Source organism: Suillus paluster, assembly GCF_016628075.1.
Source record: "Suillus paluster strain FC165 chromosome Unknown EDB91scaffold_127, whole genome shotgun sequence".
Lineage (NCBI taxonomy): Eukaryota > Fungi > Basidiomycota > Agaricomycetes > Boletales > Suillaceae > Suillus > Suillus paluster.
Genome location: NW_024537687.1, coordinates 25,182 through 47,931, shown reverse-complemented (window position 1 = coordinate 47,931; position 22,750 = coordinate 25,182). Strand labels below are relative to the sequence as shown.

General features: G+C 49.7%; 6 protein-coding genes across 6 annotated transcripts; 4 read left to right on the top strand and 2 right to left on the bottom strand.

Annotated features, from left to right (window-relative positions):
• Positions 1–175: 175 nt before the first annotated feature.
• On the bottom strand, positions 176–3,593 carry EDB91DRAFT_1268002 (beta-glucan synthesis-associated; the record flags this gene model as incomplete). The annotated part of the gene is made up of 12 exons (XM_041324529.1): positions 3,224–3,593; positions 2,121–3,152; positions 1,658–2,033; positions 1,506–1,582; positions 1,319–1,456; positions 1,018–1,257; positions 850–926; positions 639–799; positions 559–586; positions 347–508; positions 248–294; positions 176–193 (listed from the first exon to the last, which is right to left on the bottom strand). Exons 1-12 carry the CDS (start codon positions 3,286–3,288, stop codon positions 176–178), a joined length of 2,421 nt encoding a protein of 806 aa, XP_041170596.1. The 5' UTR covers positions 3,289–3,593.
• Positions 3,594–4,374: 781 nt separating this feature from the next.
• EDB91DRAFT_1170255 (uncharacterized protein) lies at positions 4,375–5,679 on the top strand. Its single transcript, XM_041320168.1, has 6 exons — positions 4,375–4,547; positions 4,607–4,779; positions 4,835–5,060; positions 5,117–5,313; positions 5,399–5,565; positions 5,616–5,679. Exons 1-6 carry the CDS (start codon positions 4,500–4,502, stop codon positions 5,636–5,638), a joined length of 834 nt encoding a protein of 277 aa, XP_041170595.1. The 5' UTR covers positions 4,375–4,499; the 3' UTR covers positions 5,639–5,679.
• Positions 5,680–7,710: 2,031 nt separating this feature from the next.
• Positions 7,711–9,814, top strand: EDB91DRAFT_1087370 (uncharacterized protein; the record flags this gene model as incomplete). The annotated part of the gene is made up of 2 exons (XM_041316203.1): positions 7,711–9,124; positions 9,177–9,814. 2 exons carry the CDS (start codon positions 7,711–7,713, stop codon positions 9,812–9,814), a joined length of 2,052 nt encoding a protein of 683 aa, XP_041170594.1.
• A 274-nt stretch (positions 9,815–10,088) lies between these two features.
• Positions 10,089–12,420, bottom strand: EDB91DRAFT_1209301 (glycoside hydrolase family 18 protein). The gene is made up of 15 exons (XM_041320746.1): positions 12,292–12,420; positions 12,231–12,238; positions 12,095–12,176; positions 11,958–12,041; positions 11,658–11,902; positions 11,514–11,603; positions 11,450–11,466; positions 11,307–11,387; positions 11,221–11,261; positions 11,150–11,169; positions 10,916–11,100; positions 10,690–10,865; positions 10,611–10,639; positions 10,511–10,560; positions 10,089–10,459 (listed from the first exon to the last, which is right to left on the bottom strand). The coding sequence occupies exons 1-15, from the start codon at positions 12,391–12,393 to the stop codon at positions 10,392–10,394; spliced, it is 1,278 nt and encodes a 425-aa protein (XP_041170593.1). The 5' UTR covers positions 12,394–12,420; the 3' UTR covers positions 10,089–10,391.
• A 6,632-nt stretch (positions 12,421–19,052) lies between these two features.
• Positions 19,053–19,526, top strand: EDB91DRAFT_1087368 (uncharacterized protein; the record flags this gene model as incomplete). Its single annotated transcript, XM_041316202.1, has 2 exons — positions 19,053–19,086; positions 19,129–19,526. The coding sequence occupies 2 exons, from the start codon at positions 19,053–19,055 to the stop codon at positions 19,524–19,526; spliced, it is 432 nt and encodes a 143-aa protein (XP_041170592.1).
• Positions 19,527–20,883: 1,357 nt separating this feature from the next.
• On the top strand, positions 20,884–22,387 carry EDB91DRAFT_1170218 (uncharacterized protein). Its single transcript, XM_041320167.1, has 5 exons — positions 20,884–20,901; positions 20,957–21,511; positions 21,570–21,761; positions 21,819–21,915; positions 21,969–22,387. Exons 2-5 carry the CDS (start codon positions 21,224–21,226, stop codon positions 22,157–22,159), a joined length of 768 nt encoding a protein of 255 aa, XP_041170591.1. The 5' UTR covers positions 20,884–20,901; positions 20,957–21,223; the 3' UTR covers positions 22,160–22,387.
• The last annotated feature ends 363 nt before the right edge of the window (positions 22,388–22,750 follow it).

Here is a 22,750-nt window from a genome sequence, read left to right as displayed (position 1 = left end):
CGAAATTCTATGCAAGCGAGTGTCCCGTGAGTGAGCGTGTGGTAGGTAATGGGTGAATGGATGAGATAGAAATGAATAACGAAATAGTCCCTGGCTTGTATAATATTTGCATGAGGAGATAAGTTTAGGTTAGTATATGTCGCGCTGGGTAGCGTGATGATGGGTCGAGGAACAGCTAGCACCCCCCGGAATACTAAAAACGAGAACTATGAGCCACCACGCCAGTCAAAACGCAAGGTCAACGCACCAAGCTGTTCTTCGGTTTTTGATAATTCCACGACGTAAGATTAGGATCTAGCAGCAAATCCATCAATATCATCTTCAAAAGTATGCAAGATCGACGCACTCATATACGAATCCATATGCCGCTTGATATAGTCCTCCGTAGGATAGTCTGTGGGGCTGCACCCGACATTCGTCTGCCCTTTCCGCTGATACACACGCACGTAGTCGACACGCATCTCAGCAGGGAAGATCATCGTGCTCAGATCAATCGTTTGCCAATTTGCTGGAAAGGGTGTCAGTGAATATTTCTACGACGAAGAAAACTGAACGTACGTGATATGCCCAAGTTGAGGACGATAGACTAGAGGATGGATACGTCAGGCAGAATGAGACGGGGAAAGATGAGTACAGACCATTGGTTCTACAGAGATCAACCGTTGCGATACGCCTGTGCCATCTGGTAAAGGATCAGGACCAAGTGCTCCTGCACCGAGATGCGCAGACTGGACGCCGGCTGTCTGCCATGTGATGTATCCATCTGAAGGATTTGAGGGATCCGACCAATACTCAAAGCCTGCAAAACGTCAGACGATGAGCAGAGCCGAAGATCGCAAAATTACTTACCGAGGGTCGTGAACTGCGCGCCAGATTCTTGGAAAATATTATCAGGAAGAACGGTTAATGCAGATACTGCTTGTTGGCTGATAACACAAGACAGGTGTCAGTTCCCAGAGAAACAACATTCATGCGAAAAGTGCCGAGACCACAAATCACAACGAAAAAGGTACTCACACCGCACTCCCTCGATAGCTATTTGGAGTTGTGATTTCAGGCGTGTTAATGTTCCAGTTATCCTGGGTGTCATTGAGGTAGAGATAGTCGTGCGTGAAGGGCGCGAACTGGCCGGACTGCGAGACGACCTGCCCCGAGCCCAGCTGGTTACGCTCAACCTCGAGAATATCGATTTCAGGGGCACCACGACCAACATTCACGGATGGTCCGGGATGGTCTTCTCCTGGGCATGTACATGAACTAAGGAGTGTCAGTGACGTGTAATATACAAATATCGGCGAATAAGTTGGGTGGGACTTACGAGAGACGCTGTCCCGATAGCCATGATAGCTCATAATCGTACTTGGACCTCGAGGCGTTCGAGTGGAGAGCAGCAGCAGGTCCAGAACCATCCGGCTCCGTCTGGTTCGGGAACGTGCCAACATCACAGGAGTCATAGCTGAAGCATGGTAAACACTTGAATCGCCTTCAAAACAAATTGAACTCACGAGTAAGGCCACACGCCGTCTGTCGTGGCTCCATATCCCGGGCGTGCAAGATTACCCATTGTCCATGCACCCGGCCACTAAATTGATTCATTAATTAGTACCACACAACCCGGACTACTACCCTAGGCCTGCTCAACGCCACAACCACTCACATAACCCTGAGTCTCCTGATTCGGCCCCGGTAAACTGACTGACACTTCGATGTAGCCACGTGTGAAGCAAAACTTGTTCCAACTCTGGAGCATACCGCTCCGATATGGTAAACCGTTCTTGGTGTTCTGGTCCATGACAATGCTCAGATACCCATCTTTTGTTGTTATCTGGCCGGGGTCATACCACTCCTGATCGCTCGTACTCCAATACCAGATATCGGCAGCTTCCCAAAAAGAATCGTCCCCTGGCCAGAAAGTACGATTGGGGGTGTTGAACTCGTCCGAGAAGACGAGCTCGTATGGGAGGCCGTCAAAGCCCGTCCGCGTCGCTGCACTACTGGGCGTATCAGGATCGATGAGTTCCGCCATTTGAAATCTGGACAGGCACAATCGTCAGTCAGGTTGTCCACATCACACCAAAGAAAATAGAACAGCGGGGAAATAGTAGAGTGGTGGGACGCACAGAACCGCAACCTGACCGGTTCCATTGACAAGCACGTTTCCCGTTGTCACAGCTGTCTGGGCATGATTTTGGAAATAGTCGAGGACGGGGTAGATGATGAAGAGACTGAGGAGAGCCAAAATAAGGAGGACGAGCACACCAACGTTGAGGACACCTCTGAGGGGGAAGCCACTGCTGTTGAAGATGCGGTGGTCGTTAATATCGTGAAGGGGGTCATCCTCTTCTTGCTCATCGAGGGTTGGGTCATAGGCATAGGGCACGAGAGTACCACGTGCATGCGAAGAACCAGAAGGGTACTTGCTGTCGTATGAGAGTGAGAAAATAGAATCTTCTGAGGTACTAAGGACCGAATCACGGTTAGGGAGTGCTTTCGGTTTGAGCAATGTACCACGGTCGTCTTCTACAGCTAGACGATAAAGTATCATTGAACCGCGCTGACCAGCAGGAAGAGATCCCATGTTGGACCCGGCGAGGACCTGGGAGTCCTCCGAGGCTACGCGGTTGAAGTGCATGCTGCTCTGGCGCGACTGTGACCGAAAACGCAAATTGGGCTGGGGAGAACCTGGGGCCGAAAGGGAAGGATTGGGGTTCAAGGGGGAGGATACATAGTTGTGGATGGCATTGTAAGATAAGGAGCGTGTGGGAGTCTGTCGGAACTGAGGTGAAGGTGAAGGTGAATCTGGAGGCAGGAGGGGCGTTTCAAAGGTGGACGTGCTGGGTGTTTCTGATGACAGTATGTACTGGGCGACTGCCGGATACCGTGGTTCATCGCGGTTAACATACCGAATTGCTTGGCCGTCATCAGTCTCGTGTGGATCGACAATGCGGTCTTCACGTTGTGAATCAAACTCGTGCACAACAGAGTTGTTTATGGAGGTGTCCTCGCCCTCCAAATTTTCGCTGCCAGAAGAACTACTCCCTTCTGCCGCCATGGGACTAGTCGGCAATCCACCAGTAGAGGGAAGTGGTTGTTCCTGCTCGATGACCTCGACGGCGGCGCGTGAGGGAATACCAGTCGTCAAAAGTTGCAACCTGCAGGAGATGTGAGAATTGAGAGTGGTACACCCGTTCTCGCCTTACGGCTAGCCCAGGAACTTACTTACCCGCGCTTATGTATAGCGTCGTGTAATTCAGCACTCACTACAGTTCCGCGGCTTCCGTTGGGCATGGCATGGCACACACTCTTTTCGGCCGCAATTCAATTTTTAAATCAGCCAAGTCCATTTCTACTTGGCTTGTATCATGAACTTTGTCGGGTAGCGTCGGACTGCATCATCTTGACGGGTGTTCCCTGTAACGTATGGCCGCTAGGATGTCACCAACGAGTCTGGTGGCGGCAAGTGTTTTTTTTGGCGTGTTGGTGGTAAAATTTGATTGAATGATTGAATTTTGACGTATGTGCACGTCAATTCATGAACATAACAAGCTGCAGCTTCTCAAGCATAAGCCTAGACACTGCGGAGACTCGTGCACGGAACGTTGGACAGGTTATGGCGAAGCTTGGCGTGGGAAGCTGCACCGCCACTTCGATCACACTGGCAGGTACTTAGCGCATCTCTTCCAACTCGAATTTGTTTCTGACGCTCCAAGTGAAATCGCATGATCTTGTGGTGGTTCCGCGACCAGCCTATGCCCCGAATTCTAGTCTCCACCTACCCAGACCTATGGTTTGAAGGAAAATCCTTCTCATCACAGGGTCAACGCCGATCGAACAAGAAGACGTTGATTTTTTTCTCGTCCTTCCGTCATCGAAGTCTTCATCGTGGAATATGTCATAGTCAGAGTACCGTCGGCGGAGCTCGTCTAGATCTTTCTTGAGCCATTCAACCTCCGAGTTATTGGGAATAAGTAGGGCTCGAAGTTCCGAACACATTTCCAACATAAGTACAAATTTTACTTGGCACGAGGATTTATAATTCGTCCAGCCGCCTATATGGATTTTGGGGTGCGTAAGATTCAACCTTGGGTTTGCATTTGCAACGCCGTTTTGCTTCTTGGATTGGAGGATAAGCGGGAAGCTGGATTTGTATTATACTGCCAATGCATATATGTTCTCATGCCTCGAACTTCCATAGTCTCCCCTGTATGTACCTTGAGGTATTCTCTTGCAGACAAACCGAGGTTCTTGCAGCATCCTGGATACGTTCGTGGGGTGTAAGGGTCTGCAATGGGGCACTAGTATGAGGCTACTTTCTAGAGTGACGCGGTAGATGTACAAGATTGAGTAGTAGTTACTGTTTTTGGTAGTCACGTTTTTCTTCTAAACCTCCGCCATCAGAATCGAACTGCAGTCAGCTCCGTCTCGATTTTTGTTGGGAGCAGCTTGTAAAAGAAGTTGGAGGACACCCTCGCATATATCGACGAACTTCGCGGCCCAGCATGAGGGATGCCAACGTTTTTGCATTCCGCAAGGCCATGCCTCGAATGGTCAGTTCAATAGCTCTTCTTTTCAACTCAAGCCTAAACACGCAAAACGTTTCTAACAGAGCTGGTCTCCGCGTAATCTGTACAACCTCTGGAGGCGCTCCTGCGCAGCCGAGGCCGAGGCCATTGACTTCACCCGCTCGCCTAAGACGCTGTTCCAACAGCGCTGGATCTCGAAAGCCCTCGTGCGTGCATACCATGGCGACTTCATCAACGAGAAAATATTCAAGCGGTGGTACCTCCCTGACACACTTCCCGACGTGCGGCCTCGTCAGCACGCGCTTTCCAAGTAATGGTGATCTCGACGCGTTTGCCGGACGTACTGAACAGTTGCAGAGAGCGAAGAAGAAAGCGTATGACGAGCAGAAGAAAGGATTGGCTCCTGTGGGCAGTTTGATGCTTGCAGAGGTGGAGAGACGCATTGACGTGTTCATCTTCCGGTGCTGTTTTTCGCATAGTGTCTATGAGGCACGGAGACTTGTCATTCATGGATCCGTCCTGCTAAATGGCAAGAAGGTGCGCTAGTCTTCTTCCCTGCTCTTAAATTTTGTGCACTAACGCTCAATTTTTAGCACACGAATGCCAATACGCGTCTAGCCCCAGGCGACATGATCTCGGTTGACCCTGCAGCTATCCGTTTCCTCCAAGAGCCCGGCTCCTCCATGACAGATTCTGAAGGTGAACAACCCTCAGACTCCGAGCCTAAATCCGATTCCTTGGATCCCTCCCAGCCCAATCCTTCCGCAAAAATCGCTTCCACAAAGTCCTCGTTAACTCCTTTCCACCTCCCATCATACGCATCTCCATTCATATTCATTCCTGCCTATGCAGAAGTCTCAGTTCCCTACCTGCAGCGCCATATATGTGCGCCACCCAACGGCACGCCCAGGATACAGTGAAATTCCAACTCCCTACGATGCTGATGGTGAAGTCATTCGGCTGGCATGGGAATGGTACTCAAAGATGCGACCAAGGACCAGGAGTAAGAGTCCAGATGGCAAGGGAACCAGAGAACCGCAGGGTTGGCGGTCAGTAGGTGTGTGTGGCTAGGATATGTCACATGACACATAGGAATTCCAGATAAATTCAATTAATCTAGAGTGTTCTTTCTACGTAGAATGAGGTCTACGCGGGAATGAAATCTCTTGACCAAATACTGCTTCCTTGCTTTTACTTCATAAGTACACAACGACTAGTGCTCGTCGTAGTCATTTTCTCGCGCCCACTTACTTATACCCTTACAGAATTACGAGCCAGAGGGGCTTATCCATCGTGCGGTGGAAGCGCTTATTGCGCATCTTCTAGTTCTCCCATCTTCTCGCCTCCCGCCGAATTTTCCTTTCCGAGTCCCGACAGTGAACAGAGTGCACTGAAGCAAAGCCGAGCTCGGCACTGGGATGGTGGTTTCCACGAGTCGCCAGGAAGATCTGGAAGCGGGTTTTCGACATATGGAAAGTAGCGTATTTTCTATCTCTCCGTGAAGTGTGGAAGGTGTTTCGACACTAATTTTCGTCGGGTCCTTGGAAATGTCGCTGTCCGAATCGTAACCAAGCCATCCGAATATTTATGAACATGGCTACTGATGGGTCTTATTGAAGAAGAAAAGAATCGTGAGAGGATGTCAGCGGGAGCAGCGAGACAGCTACCTCGGCGTTGTAGATCCAGCTGGTGTTAAAATAAGTTTCGAACGGACGCTAGGTAAGTAACCTAGCTAGGTGCGAAAAAGGAAATCACCGTTGACGAGCGACGTCGTAATTTCATGGACATATGTCGCGCATCAGTGTAGCTGCCTGGGGATATTGACGACGACTCCATAACATCGATGGAACGACTATTTCGATACCTTACCCGTGGCAACTCGTCACAAGCAATTAACTCCTATTAACTTACCCTTACCGACCGGAGCCGAAACAACCACTGTGCCTCTGATTTTGGACAGAACCAAGATGAGCTTGATTATACCGCTTAAGACCCTATAGCGACACTGGCCTTCTCTCGGACACAATACTCTGCAAAACTCTGCCTGGCGCAAACTCAACCGTCACTGACTACAACGTGCGCGCTTTCATTCGTGATTTATAAGAACTGACTGAGTGCAATGCTAGAGAATACGCGGCAGCACCTAGCTGTTGAAACTGTTGAAACTGTTCGTCGACTCGAGCCTGAGTCAACCAGAGTCAACCTCGAGTCGTACGTATCGTACAATTCTATCTACGACACAAGATTTACTGTCCCAGCTAATGGCATTAATGATATACTGCGCATATACAAAGGTGAGACTTATCAGTGATAAGACTTTCTTGAAACTTCACCCTCCTCTGTGGCACGAACGCTGGTGCTTTCATCCGTGCCCATATGCGCTTCGTCTTCGGTGAAGACTGAGGCTGGGGAGAAGAAAGGCTTCGTGCAAACCTATGCAGACCTATCATGTGTCTCGAGTATTAGATTACTCAAGGATCACTCCCTATTACTCCACGATTCAGTGAAAGATTGTACGTTTTGCCGGAGCCGCAACTTGTGGTGTGGTTGGAAACCAGATGGGGTCTCTGGAAAGGCTACCGATCTCACCAGATTTATGACGGGGAACTTAATATGTTTGACGTGATGCCATATGTGCGGTACCGAACACCTCATTCAGCTCGGCTAAATCACTTTTTAGACGTGGCAATTATCTCATCAGACATGTTCTGTCCGGTAGTGAGAAGTTATGAGCCCATCTGCTAAGTAACTATATGATATGACGCCTGGCTAACACCTCCCAATATTCTAGACTTTTAGTAGGCCCATTTGTCGACTGAAAATGCTCTCAGCGGCCCATCTGTGATCGACCTGCCAGCACAACCCACGTTGAACTGGCCCCGTATTATTCTCATCATTCATATTTATTTGCCCCTTTAGTGCGTACGCTTTCCTGCCTTCCTGCCTGCTCCTGTGCTCTAACCTGTGATAATTACTACTTACATAGTCCCGCCTGAGATGACACCAGCAACCGCTGACGGCTGCTTGAACCATTAGCGCATTCCATCAATTTGCACCTTCACCATTGCTAAATCCAAATCTTCTCCGTTCCAAAGCACCCCAACTGCACCGCACCACCACATACTGACCATTAACTCATCAATTTGGGCTCGTTGCGCCCCAAATTTACTTGTTTCCTCTAACACACATGTCCAGTATCAGAGACAACAACAGTATACTCAATCCGCCCTCCGGCACTGCGTTCTCCGATTTCTTGTCGACCTGGAATGACGGTCACGTCGCGCGGTGGCTCACCAATATCCACTGTAGCGCATTTATCGAGACATTTAGAAACCATGGTATTCGTGGTGATCTTTTGTTGGAGATAGATCAGGACATCCTCAAAGATATGGGGGTTACAAGCATCGGAGACAGGCTGCGGATTGTGAATGGAGTGAAGGGTCTGAGGAACAGATGTTTACTCCCGGATGCGAACCCTTCGGTGTCTGCCATCGCGCACTCGCGGCCGTCGATGAGTTCTCTTGAAATACCGCCACGAGAGCCTCGCATAACGAACGCCACTTTTCAATCGCATTCACGCTTACCCCCACGAGAATCCTCATCGAACAGGCCCGATCTTTCCCATATAATCCGAGAACGTCGATACGGTGGCTCCATATGCAATGCGCCCGCCATTCCCCCACCCCCCCAAACCCGTCCGTCCGGACAGTCCACTACACTAAGAAGTGACACGATTACGCGGTCATCGTCACTGCCCCTTTCCCCCGCGCGGCCACCTCGGCCTCCAACCACGCGCGCGGGCCCACGCACTCTCGATCCCCTCATCATTCCACATACACGCACACCCAAGAAAGCCCACCCAGCCAACCACGCCAACTCACCCCTCTCCCCAGCACCCACGTCCGCAGGCTCCAACACGCAGACAATTTCTCCCGTAAACTCTCAGTCCAACCGCTGGTCAACTTGTTCCTTTGGCCTGCCTGCAAATCCACGATCCCCCCCACCCAACATGAAACATCAGATTCGATCACCAACACCACCAGTATCGCGACCGCCGCCATGCGCTGCCAACCTTGTAAGCAACAGGAATATCTCGTTCAATAGCATTACTTCGCCCCGCGAGCGAACGCCCACGGAAGGGAATCTCGCTCCAAGGCCGTCGACGCCTGGAACGTTTGCATGTCCGTCCGCGCGAGCACCTACGTCGCGTAGCTTGCGAACCCCCGGTCAGCATGGCTTTCCACTTTCACCTATCATTGAGTCGTCACGATCGTCATCACGATCGTCGTCAACCCTTACAGCGTCGCTTAGGCGTCGTTCATTCAACCCTGCTTCTCACGCTGCCGCACCATCCCTGGATGAACTCCGTCACAAACTGGTCAAATTCATCATGCCAGAAGAAGGGCAGTCTTATGTCGTCGATGTCGCAGACTGTGCAGACGGCATCGAGATAGTGGAGAAGGTCCTGAAGAAGGCTGAAAAAGCGGGCTTGCGGAGGAACGATGCATCCGATGTCATGGGCCCTGTTAATATGGATGGTGGAGGATTCAATGTGGACGGATGGTCTGTATATCTCGAGTGGGACGATGCCAATGACTCGGGTGTGTTCCCTGTCAGTCTTATCTTTTTATTCAAACTCTGATATCTATACAGGGGACCCACTCTCCGAAGCAGAGCTACAGGCAGTGTGCCATAGTTCATCCTACTACTCGGTCAAAGTACGCGGGCTAACACTGCGTAAAAAGACAAAACGATCCAAAGATCTCCACCAAATGTTCGGCGAAAACCCACCCCGATCCCTCATCAGCTCCACTCCCCGTGTCCTCCGACCGAGGTCGCCCGAACCCGATATCGCCGCATATGCCAGGGCTATCAGTGAATTGCAAAGCAAGAAGTCGCGCACCATCAAAGGAGCCACCACAATCAGCGTCCGCAGTGTGCATGACCCCCCATCGTTACTGCAAGGCCGACCAAAAAAATTACACCCATCTGCAAACTCCGTTAAGAAGCACCCGAAACTGCGCAGTTTCCTCCGCCACGGGGCGATGGTCGCGGCGCACTTGACGGGACACTTTCCGTTTGTGGAGGGGGAGGTGTTGTGCAATGCACGGCGTGGGATGGTACTGTGTGCTTCGGACGTGAGTGGGGACAAGAGCGGACCACCACTTCCCTCGCGGTTCAGCGCGAGTACGCACGGCTCAAAATTGGAGCAGGGCTCGAGAATCTCGGTCACTCTGACCGGGCTCTGGGAGTCTATGAAACGCAGTCAACCATATAAAGGACCAGTGTAGTATAATATCGACTCTCGAGACCATGTACCAATAGTCTGATACCCATCTCCATCATCTTACACTAGTCTGCGCTCCGGCTTCCCGCTCTTGTGATTATTACGGTTGGTCCTGTCGAGGAACTCGAGGAATCGTTATTTGTCTGATAGTTGTTCCTGGTTAGAATTAGTTGTTTCGCAATGTCTCCAAGCCAACGATGACGCAAGTGCCCGCTCAAATATCCTGTTGCCAATCAGTGCCAATCTCCTTCATGCCCGATCTTAACCTAGGGGTGTCTCAATATCAGGCAATTTACCTTCCCAAGCAAATTGATCTGCATAAAGTTTGCTTGGATGGTCAATGATGCAATTCTAATTATAACCTCGAGACCGTAGCCATCCAGCTCCATCCAGTCACGACTCACGACTCATCAACGAGTGCGTCCTCATCAATTGCTGTCCCGTACCGGGGCCGTAGCTTATTGTAGACGTCATGCACCTCCAGCACATGATCCCCCACGCCTCTGCAAGGGCTAATCACCATACGTTCACCAATCTTCGCGAAGGGTCCATAACAGGTGGAATCGCATATAATTCAGACTCTATCGGGTACAACGCGGTGCCGTTGCATCCCCGCAAAAACCTCCATCTACCCAAACATCCGCATTACCTAAATGGTGGCGTGAGCAACAACAGACCAGAAAATCGGTGATAATTTCACCTCCCGGAACGTCATCCGTGGTCCACCACTTCGCCATCCACAGATGTCCACTGCAGATAAACGTCAAATTTGAACGCAAATCCTTGCTCATCCAACTCACTCATATGTCGCTCTGTCGCCTTTGACGTACTGTACAGAGTCATGAACAGTTGAGGAAAGAGGAAAACTTATTCGCGTACAATTGTGCTCTTCTTCCAGGATTTTATCCCAGAGCAAGAGGTAGATGAGGAAGTTGGAGACGTAGTGGTAACGGTCTTCGTCACGGTTGTGCTCGTTGCTATCGGACTAACAATAGTCGTCGGAGAGCGGTTTTGAACCAACGCATTCTTAACAGACTTGTCGTAGCGATTGTTCGCTGAAGGAGTCAAATCATTCACTGGACTTGATTAGTCCTGGAACACGAACCATACGCCTGTGAAACGTCCCAAAGCATGACGCCACCAAATGAGGAATATTGAGCCATAGTCTCTCGGATTATTGTTGACAGCCTCCAAGCATCGACATAGCCCGATCCCGCTGACGGTGAAGCCGGAGCGCCGATGTATATCTTCACGTCGCGATTAGGAGAAATGGTCTTCGCCCAGTGGTCCCTGCCCGCATATTGATATATGAGACTCGATCATACGAAGCAATGCGTACCAAGTGCCAAAGTTCCACGCCTGGGAAATTGCGGATCAGAAGCAGATGCTAATGAACACGATTTGACTTACATCAGCGTTATTGTAGTTTTGCAGACCGCACCAGTTATTGTCTGTCTGCGTGACAGAGATTCCTCACGACATGATCGCTCACTTACAAAATTGAACATAGATAGCATCGAATCCTACGGCATTGAGCGTATCGCCCAAATACGCGTCTGGGAAGACACACTGAGGGGCTAGCAGGGGAGCAACCATTAACCATCAATTAATACAATTTCGGTTGTTGCACAGTAAGCACCTGCGGTGAAATAGAATCTATGATGGCGTTAATGTGTTGAAGAGGGGGATCCGATCCGACGTACTTCTTCTTGCTAGTGTCCATCAGCTTGCGAAGTGTATTCAAGAACGCTGCATATCCTGTCTGGGAACCACCCTCGATGTCCATATCAATGCTAGCATTCAAATCAGTCCACACTCAAATAGTTCCGTGATGGGGAAGTTCTTACCCATCAAGTACCGCAGTTCCAAAGGGGCGGGTGGAGCTCGTTCCACCTAGAAAAATGTCCCAGATAACCTGAGCATATTCAGTAGCCTGAGCATCGTTCTGGAACCCAATGCTTCCAGTGGCGCCACCGATCGAGAGAGTAACGATCTTGCCAGCAGTTTGACATTCTTCGATATCCGATGCAAGGAAAGAACAATCGAGGAGTTGCGTTCCCGCAAACTCCACGCTGTTACCACTGTTACAAGTCTCGATGCGCACGTGCATGAGGACGGCAACAATGAGAAGAAGCCGGAATACATACATTGCCGAGGTTTATGGAGGGCAGGTCACCCTCCCCATGGAACTCGGTGAGAAATGCGATGGGAAAAATATCAACAACACTATCCTGAATCAATGCAAAGTCTAAACTCGTGGTTAGTCTGCAACAGTATGACAGACCTTGCAGTAATGTGCAAGCCGCTGCTGCCAGCGAGCTTTGTCATTGTAATGGGACGCCCCGTAGGAATTCTGACCCCAATATCTGTCGATGCAGTGAATCCCAATGAGACCCGTAAAGGTACGCATTTGTGCTCACACAGCCAACTGCACAGTCCCAGGTCATTAGTGTAAGTTACATGGCAGTAGGAGAGACTCACGTTCTTGTTTGACGAGATGTCAAAGGCGACGACAGCAGAGGCTGTCATACCATAAAGCACCGCCGAGAACATGACATGGACAACGTGCTTCATGAGTGCCATCGATGAAGTTGGGGCAGAATCATACTGCCTGGACAAGCTCCTTTATATCCTCTTGGAAGCCAGTTTCGCCGTGGAGTCGCGACGGAAGCACGATACGAAGATTGACAGCATTAGTAGGCCAAGGTACATGATGTACCTCGACTTGAACAAGAAAGTACGAACGTAACACGCCCAGAGAACGTGGCATCGAAATTGGGCCGCTCACGCAGGAAAGGCAAAGATGATGTACCAAGTAAGCAAACAGCTCGGACAACAGGGACAGATAATATAACGTTTGGCAATTAAACTTCTGAGTTGGCTTCTAGTGAAGATCAGAGTCTGGGCTCAGAATGTGTGATCCGCAGCGAAGCCGGGAAGGATCGCCTGATTTACAGAGTGGCGAGGGCTACGTGACGGTACATGGATCTGTGTCAAACGTCTATGCGTAGTGCCACTCGCAGTCCGAGTCGACTCGGAGAAGATTGCGATCTATTCTCAAATGCGTTGGGATTCTTATTTCTTTTCGAAAAAAACAAAAACAAAAGCTATTGCGTGGCCTAGTACCAGCGTCAGAATGGACAATATGACAAGGAACGAGATTCACCTCTTCCTGCAACTCTTGCTCGATAGGCTCGATCTCAACCTGGATGTAATACTAACTGGTTGCTTAAGAATTTCGGTATCAGCGCTTGCTCCATAATTCACGTTGGAATTCACATGGTGCAAATATTGTTAGGAAGACCTGGTGGTAAGTATGAGTACGGAATTGAAGGTGTTGCTCAACGCTATAGCCCGAAGCAGTACTAGTGATCCACTGAGTCATGTCGGAAGTTTCCAAATGTGCCTTGCAAGCCTCTTGAGGTAATTGCAAGACCCGAAAATTTTCCGGGTTGGGAGGGACTTTGTAAGCGCGTTGCAAGGGCCGAGCGAGCGAGTGGCTGTAAATAAACCTTTTGTCCCTGCATCCCGGTTGCAATAATCGATTGACGTCATTTGAGGGTTACGACCAGTCTACTAGGCCTGCCTGATCTCGCGGCAAAGTAGGGTGCCTGACAAAGGACGAGTTGACTAGAAGAGATTTTTGATTGCAGAATTGTGCATGATAGTACCAGATGCGCATTCTTTCGAAGCGGGTCACAGAATGAAGGTTATGGCGGGCGCCAAGCTGCGAGTCACAGCGTGTACGACAGGGAGCTGACAAGAACCGCGGACAAGCGCCTACATGAGTTGGGTCATGGGCAGAAAACCAGTGGTACTTACCACACATGAGATCCACGACGTGACCATATCCCATAAAAGTACGCTGCGAGGGCACTCAAGATTAGTATCGGTAGTGGCGTTCTTCGCAGACGGTCGAAGGGTGGTTCACCAGACGGCACTGCGCATTTGGGATGCAGTGCAAAATGGAACATTGGCAAGAGAACCATTCGAGGAACACCGGGGCAGGGGGTTGCCATACCACCAACGACAGACGAATTGCGAGTGGTGGAGATTTAAAAATCATTGCATCTGGGACGTCGAGATCTGTAAGCAGAAAGTATTCGATCCCCTGGTGAAGCATACAAACGGGCCGACGGTGTGCTCGGTGTGCTTCTCCCCCGAGACTCACCAGCTCAGGCTGTATGTAACGTTGGTCCTTCAATTTTGGACGGTCCACCTGCCCTCTAAAGATGTTAACCGAGAGGAGTGCAGATCAGAGTCTGAGCTCAGAATCTGCGGTCTGCGCGAAGACGAGGAGAATCGTGCCATCATCACCGAGCAGCGAGCGCGACATGACGTATTACATGAATCTGTCAAGCCTCTATACATATTGCCACTCTCAGTCCGAGTCGACTCGAGCCCAGGTTGGAGACTCAAGATTCTCAAATGCGTTGTTGCGCAGGCTAACCGAAATACCAGATTCAGAATGGAGAATATGACAAGGAACGAGATTCACCTCTTGCTGCGAGGACCTGCGACTCTTGCTCGATAGGTTTGATATCTGCCTAGTAGCTAACTGGTCGCTTAAGATCTAGAATGTCTGTATCAGCGCTTGCTCTGCAATTCACGTTGGAATTCAAAGTCTCCATGAAAATGATTCAACTCAACACTAACCGTTCAAATATAGTCTGCCACGCATTACTCAACAACGCCGTCCGTGATTATGACATCCTGCTCATAACGGAACCATGGTATGGTGACATCGGAAATAACACAAAGGGCCCAGCGTCGTTAACCGGATGGCAACCAATCCTACCATTACCGTCTGTTCCCCCGAATGTCATTCCTCGAGTCATGGCATACATCAAAAACAGACCTGACTTCATGGTTACCCTTCGTTCTGATCTCGCAATGGATGCTGACATACAAATTTTACAGATCAACCAAGGAACACATCCGCCTACAATACTTGTAAATATGTACAACCAGAAAGCAGGCGAGGATCCATTGAACTGGTCAGCAGACCGTCTTTTCAACATCGAACTACCAAACGGAATACCGGTCATCATCTCGGGAGATATGAACCTACACCACCCAATGTGGTCAAACACAGCTGAGAACCCCAATCCTCGTGCAGAAGCTTTCGTTGACTGGCTAACTGACCAGGGATTCATCATGCTAAACGAACGTGGGGCAACAACATACTTCGCACACGACGGTGAATCCTCGTCGGTCTTGGACCTAACATTCATCAACGACAGAGCATACGAACTCGACACGATCAAGGACTGGTCAATCGACTACGGTAAAGCCTACGGATCAGACCACGCAGCGCTCACATGGACACTAGACCATGAACGTGTCCCCATCGAGAATATCACGGCTCAACGATTCAATTGGAAAGATATCGATGAAGACACGATCAAAGCATGGAAAGGAGCGTTCATGAGAGAACTGACGGATAGAGAAGACGCATGGATACCGCTACGTGTTTCAACTCTTCCTAATATTGATGATATTGAAAGAGCTACCACAGCACTACAAGATGCACTGGTGCAAGCAACAGAAAGCTCGGTCCCCATCCGCAAATCTAGTGCACATGCGAAACCATGGTGGACTCCCGACCTCACGCAATCACTCAACCGCATTGCAGAAACTCGTGAAAGGGCTAGACAACATCTCATCGATACAGGTTTTGCTGACCACGACCTTATCCAACAGATCCGCCAACTACGCAATCAGTTCAAACGGAAGACACGCCTTGCTAAACGACAGTGGGCAAACGAGACTCTGGGAAAAGCCACTCCCGATGACGTCTGGAATTTCACTCGATGGCCCAAAGGGATAAGAAACTACCCCACGCCACCACTCAGACGAAACAACGGTCAAAACATGGCAATAACACATGAGGAAAAGTGTGCTACACTACGAGGTGAACTGTTCCAACCGCCCCCGAATCTAGACTTAGCTGCACCAGATTTAGAACAGGACCTCCCGGATGACATCCCATGGGAACCCATAACATATGCCGAAGTGAAGAATGGTATATACCGACCAAATCGCAAAAAAGCTCCTGGACCCAGCCAAATCAACTACATGGCTCTCCGATGGGCCTGGGAGGTTGCATCGGAATATATCTACTTACTAATCTCACGCTGCGCAAATGTAGGCTACCATCCCATCGCCTGGCGACGCACAATCGCAGTAGCCCTGCGCAAGCCCCGAAAACCAGACTATTCGAACCCGAGAGCCTATAGACTAATCCAGCTAGAGGAATGTCTTGGAAAAGTCCTCGAAAGCGTACAGGCAAGTAGATTAGCATATCTCACAGCAAAATATCTGCTGGTACCTTCTTCACAGTTCGGAGGCCGCCCAGGAAGCTCCACAGTCGACGCAGCCCTATCATTCGTTCATGATATCGAAGCAGCCCGTAATCACGGACTTGTCACGTCGTGCATCACATTCGACATCAAAGGATACTTCGACTTCGTCAATCATACACGGCTACTCCGAATACTTCGGGACAAGCACCTACCGCTCCCTATGGTAAAGTGGGTGAAATCCTTCCTCAGCGAACGACAAGCAGCAATCTGCCTGGACGGAGTACTGTCACCATCGGAACCAGTCGAAAACGGTATACCTCAAGGATCCCCAATATCACCGGCCCTTTCGATTATCTGCACAAGCCCACTAAACGAAGCCTACAATGCGAAAACTCGAGCTCGTGAATTACGCCCGGACAAAGCCACACCGACCACATTAGCATGCTACATCGATGATGGAAACTTATATGTCTCCTCTCCATCCTTGGAGAACAATGTCGCAATACTCCGGGAGGAGTTCATTTTTGTGAACAATTGGCTTCGCGAAGCTGGACTGATGGCGGAAATTGACAAATCTGAGCTCATCCATTTCACATGGCGTCGTGCACCGGATCGACCACCTATCCTGCTGCCTAGTGACGAAGGACAGGTGACAATTAACCCCCGTGACTGTATCAAATGGCTTGGTATATATTTCGACTCTAAACTCTCTTTTCGCAGGAATGTATGTGAACTGGCAGGCAAAGCGGAAAATATCGCCCAAGGACTACAAATGCTTGCAAATACGGTAAGAGGTCTCTCGCAATCACTATTGAGAACTGTATACTCGGCTTGTGTCCGCAGTGTAATGACATACGCAAGCCCCGTTTGGTGGACGGGCGTGAAAACCCATGCAAACATGCTTACCCGCGTCCAAAACAAATCCCTTAGACATATCTGTGCCGCTTTCCGAACCACCCCAATAAAGGCCCTAGAAATAGAGACATCAATCCCCCCCATCAACCTCTTCCTCGAACACGCAAACGATAACGCCGCCACTCGACTACTCAAACTCCCCTCGTTCAACCCAATCCTACAGAGACTTGATCAACCCTGGCGACAATTTAACCTCGCTGACCCCCCACCCGCTCTTCCCACCGACAAATACCGTCCTCGCAGCCGCAAACCACCAAAATCGACCAGACTCACCCGTCTGTCAAAACGAGCATCCCCGAACGCGGAACGCATCAACATATTTGCGCTGCCACCTTGGGCAAACACGAAGGAAACGTACCGCGGCCGCCTAACGATCTCGGACAAGCAAAGAGGAGGCAAGAAAGAAGCCGCCAAAGCGCACATACAAACCGCTCGTAATCTACGAACGGAGGACACGCACCTTCTCGTTTACTCAGACGGATCGAAACAATCAGTCAGAGAGGAGGAAAGAGCTGGAGCAGGATGGGCCGGCTATCACAGAGGAAGAGAAGTCTTCTGGGGTCAGGAAGGAATGGGTCCCAAAGCAGAGGTGTATGATGCAGAGATGGTAGCGCTCCTTCGAGCAATATCGCGAGCTATCAGCTTCGCGCAAAATTCCCAGGTGACCCATTTACATTTCTACGTCGATAACAACTCTGTGGTGCAGGCTGCATATGCAGCTGCACCCGGACCCTCACAATACATTGCATTACAGATCAGACGCTCGATCGAAGACTACCTAACCACATCCCCCCTCCATCATGTCCAAATTGCATGGATCCCAGGACATCACAACATCATCGGCAACGAACGTGCCGACGAGCTTGCAAAAGAAGCCACTGGACGTAACGACTCGTACCACTCGACCTATGCAAATGCGCGCCGAAGAAACAAGGAAGGGATCTTGCAGAAATGGACAGAGAGTTGGAATAGAGACGTGGCAGCACAGACTGGACGCTTCGCTCTCGCAAATCGACTCCCACCAACGCTCAAACCCCGCCAACATTTCACTCACACTCCTCGAGAAGTATACGGCCGTCTTATACAATGCCGCACAGGACACGGATTCATGGGAGAATACTACGCTGCATTCGTTCCAACCGAACCCACCCTCTGCCCATGTGGAGAACCACGTCAAACACGAGAACATATCATACGTGACTGCCCACTATTTGCGCGACAACGCATCCATCTGCGTGAGGTATCACACAACATCATACTCAACGAAATTTTGGGTACGGAGAAGGGCATAAAGGCACTAGCGAAGTTTATTCAAGAATCCAGCGCATTCAAGAAGGTCGCACTGGAACGAGAAGGAGACTGGGAAGAAAGGAGAGGGACAGAAGCCTGAGTAAGGGCAAAGAAGGAAGTGACGAGGGAAGGAGGAGACGAGGAGAGATCAGAAGGAGGAGGAAGGAGAGAAAGTGTATCATATTATACTAAGCCTGGACACCAAACGAGCCCACACGCACACCAAAACTCATCAAACGCGGACCGCTTGGCTATTCGTACTATACCTACATCCCTCACCCTGTTACAACACTCCCCAGCACAGCCCTAACAGGGCACCGCGTCTTAACAGCTCACTTTGTTTGTTGCGGTATATAAATATAGAATTTCTCTCTCTCTCAAAGTCTCCATGGGCTAAAATTAGCCTCCGGCACACTGGGTTTGACTTTGCGCCCCGATAACGCCGAGAAGTCAATAACACGCCACCGGCAATTCGCTGTGTCAAAATCTCTCCCAATGGAGAGCTGCTTACAATCGAGAACACACTTCCCGCAGTGATCCAGCTGTATTCCTCAGGCAACTCCTACTTTACGCACCGCAGTAAGGTGAATATGGAACAAAACCTATATCCGGAGGCCTTTCACGATAGAAAAGGTGCAGGCGATTTTCGGCATTGTTCTAGCAAGTGTGCTGACACTGCCGATCCCACTAGGTCATTGAGCTCAACCCTTCGTCTTATGTTAGGTACGAACCATGCTCTCCAAGTTGGATGATTCAGCCGTACAAAGTAAACTCATGCGCTGACTTGAAGATGATTAACTCACTCCAGGGCTGCAACAGAAGTGTGGTCAAGACCAGGGGACATGTTTTACCTATGATGCCAAGGCAGATGGGCTCCAATACCTGCTAATCATAACGAAAGATAAGCCGATTCAATTCTCGTCGGCAAGGCCCACTCGGCGGACATTCTTACCCATCCGTCCGTGGAATCGTTATGGTATCGAGCTGCCTGACTTTTCAGACGAGACGCAGAGCGTGGTCGATTGGTCCGAGCCTGGGCCCCTGTCAGGTAATCCGCTCGGTTGGTCTCCTGGAGACAATGACCCGGCCGATTCGGAGTCTCATACGCGAGAGTTGAGGTTGCTCGTTTGCCTTGGGGCAGCCCTTCGGGGCGCTTTTGCTAGCGCAGCAGCGTGGTGGGGAGTACTTGAGAATCCCGTCGGATAACTTTATCATTGCATGAGTCAGGGACATGGCTTCAGTTCATGACGTGATGGACGTCACAACGCTAGAGATAATGCATGCATGCATTTCGAAGGGGAGAGTTTTCTAACGCGTTTTTCATTCATACCTTAACAGTACCTGCATGGTACAAACTCCCTAGGCATTTGTAATATACCGCATTCTCACTTACAACAGGGAAGCAAACCACTACGATTGCATTATCGAATGGTTGCTGAGAGAGCACCGGCAGAGAAAGCATTATTTCTCCCTACCGCACCAATCACTTAACATATCAATCGTGGTGCGTCCTGGTCAACTGTGATCGGCGCGGCTTCCACCCGCAACGGGTCATGCATGCAGGAACCTCGTGCTTGTTGAGCTTCGGGATTAGCTCTGCGGCATGTTCATGAACCGATGACCGCAAGATCCCCAACAGGTTCTGACTCGCCAGTGGGAAGAGTTTCATCTGTCCATATTGTAGCTGGGTCGGGTCATTGTCTCTTGCACCTCGGATATATCATTCATTGAAATGTTTCAAGCCCTCGTGATGACTCTCACCCCTCATTTACTGCTCCCATTCACTAAGCGTTTGAAGCCGATTCGACTCCGTCTTCTTGCACGACCTCCATAGAAACATACCGGCCTCACTTCTTAGTTTTCAGGTTGATAAGTCCCAACCGCAGTACTGAAGGTTAATCCTATCTTGTTGAGACTGTTTCCAACACAGTGAGATGGTTGCCTCGCGCCATGTATTTTGCCGTACAAGTTGTCGTGAGTGCTAGTGCCATTCTTGTGCAATGTCCATCAGAGACTTTCCCTGCCGCTCTGACTTTGCTGAACCTTCTGCAGGTCGATGGTCCCTTTGCCCCATTTCGAAGATTCTGGACAGCTGCATGGTGTGTTCACAAACAACATTGGGCTACTGGTAATTCAGGATAGGCTTCTATTGATTCGTTCAGCCTCTTTTACGATATGTGCGCTTATCTCTCGTCCTCGAGAATTTAATCACAGCCTCAGGACTTACATGCCACATCAGCATGCTCTTCCGCTGTAGACTTCTTTCGTGTAAATTCATCGTAGGCTTGACCAGAGTGACATCTCTCGGTTCAAACTTGCGCGTACCTCGTCCAGAAAATGGGGCTGACAATCTGCAATAGCGCTTCTGCGTAGTTTGAGGGTCACTCAACTATATTTACACCACAGGCATCTCGGCTTCGCCGGCGCTTCAGCAATCACCCAATTGCCACTAGGTGATGCCGCATTTTATGTAGCGCTCAGGGCTAAGGTTCTTGGCCTTGCTTGGATGGTGCGTGCCAATTACATTAAATGTCAACTTCTACTTACAGAGTCTTGCGAGGAAGATTTCAAAGTTCACAAGGTATTCAAGTTATAAGTATAGTTTATCCCCTCTGAAAGATTGTCTGTCCTTTCAGAAGTGCATAGGACAGAATCGTCGTGCCATGCAGTCATACAGCTACATCCGCCGCTCCTTCCAAAACTGTTAGCGCTCATTTGGCGGAGGCGAGTTACAAGTGCATTCGTAATCTTCCGTGCTGCAAGATTGAATCGGGTGGCATCGTACCATCAGATACCAGGCACAGCAAACCCTTCATTTCGTCAACATTTGGCAGCCAAGACTCTTTCTACCGTCTATATATCATCCTGACTCATAGAAAGTCGACTACACCATACCGTTACTGATGCCCAACCAAAGTCAGGTCATTCAAGAGTGCACTGGGGACAGTCGATGCCCAAGGCTACTGCTATCAAAGGGTAACACTGTCCTTTGTGATTTTTTCGATGAAGAACTTCCACCCGCTTGGCATGCTCCGAAATTCTTTATTTCGTTGGGTATCTTCAAAATGTGTTGCTTCCTATTTACCTGGCGCGGTGATCTGCGCTGGTTACACTCCCTCTTGAGAGAGGGAGATAACTGGGAACAGTTGCATGGTCATTATTTGACCCAGCTCAATCAATTGAGCACCGTGGTAAGTCGACGATAGGCATCGTTCATCTGAACTGATCGCACTAATTCGCCCTTGGCAGCAAGGACTCGTGCTTGCCACTGCGGCGGTCTTCATGTCATCAAATCCGCCACTTATGCAAGATGTCAACTATTCATCTAATGCATCTTACGCCTGTTTGGCAGAGTCGCTTGTCTTTTCGTTGTTTGGGCTGTTGTTCCAGCTGAAAGTATCTGCCAATGGATTCATTTTTCGAAAGCGTGAAGCTGCAAAAGTACGTCATCACGTTGTCGATTATCAGTGTGACAGGTCAGAGCTGACCTCACCGCAGGTCATCGTTGAGAGGCGCTGGAGAATTTTTTGGCACATCCTGGGTTTGGCGGTTCCAGTCATTCTCTTTGGCATATCAGTGGTGCTGATGATTGCTGGTGAGCAGTTCACCTTGTAATGTGTGGTTGCGACTTACGCCGTTCATCGTCAGCCATCGTGCTCACAGGGTTCTCGTCTCACTCCAAAACCGTCCAATTGTATCTGAGCACAACGTTTGCTTTCCTGTGCGCGTGTCATTTGGTGTCGATTCTGGCTTCCCCATTATACTATCATTTGTCGAACTTATGTGTCCACATTCTGAAGACCGCGAGTGGTCAGGAAGGGGGAGCGAGCGCCGCTTGAAACAGTGGAGGTTGGGTGTTTAGTCCATCTACGTCAGTACTCTATATGCCTTATCGACTTCGCCAGGTTGGGAAGGCAATATCTGGCGATATTGTACAATAAAGTAATACGAAGAACCTCAATTAATGATACCGATTTCTTTTCTCGGAGCTATTCGGTCGTTTTCTATGAGCGAGCGGATTTGGCGGTAAATGAAACCACCTCGCACTCCTTGCTAGAAGTGCTTTCGTTGCGCAGGAGATTCTGAATTGCACCTGAAGACACGGCACAGTTGGGTGGTTAGTGACATACGGAGAATGACAAACTGAAGGAGATAAATGAAGCAAAACAAACGCGGACTTCCAAACCGTGCAACCACTGCCTCAGACCTCTGCATCGCATTTATTACTACAGGAGTCAGACGGAGGCGTAGGAAGACATTCTCACTTATGAAGTCAAGGCAGACAGGTTTCAAGATCTAGACTTGTTAATCGCTGCATAAGACAAGCTGATTCAGTTCTCGCCGCCACGGCCCACTCAGCAGACATTCTTGCTCTGTCCGTGAAGTTTCAATCGTTACGACCATGGGCTGGCTGAATTTACAGACGATGC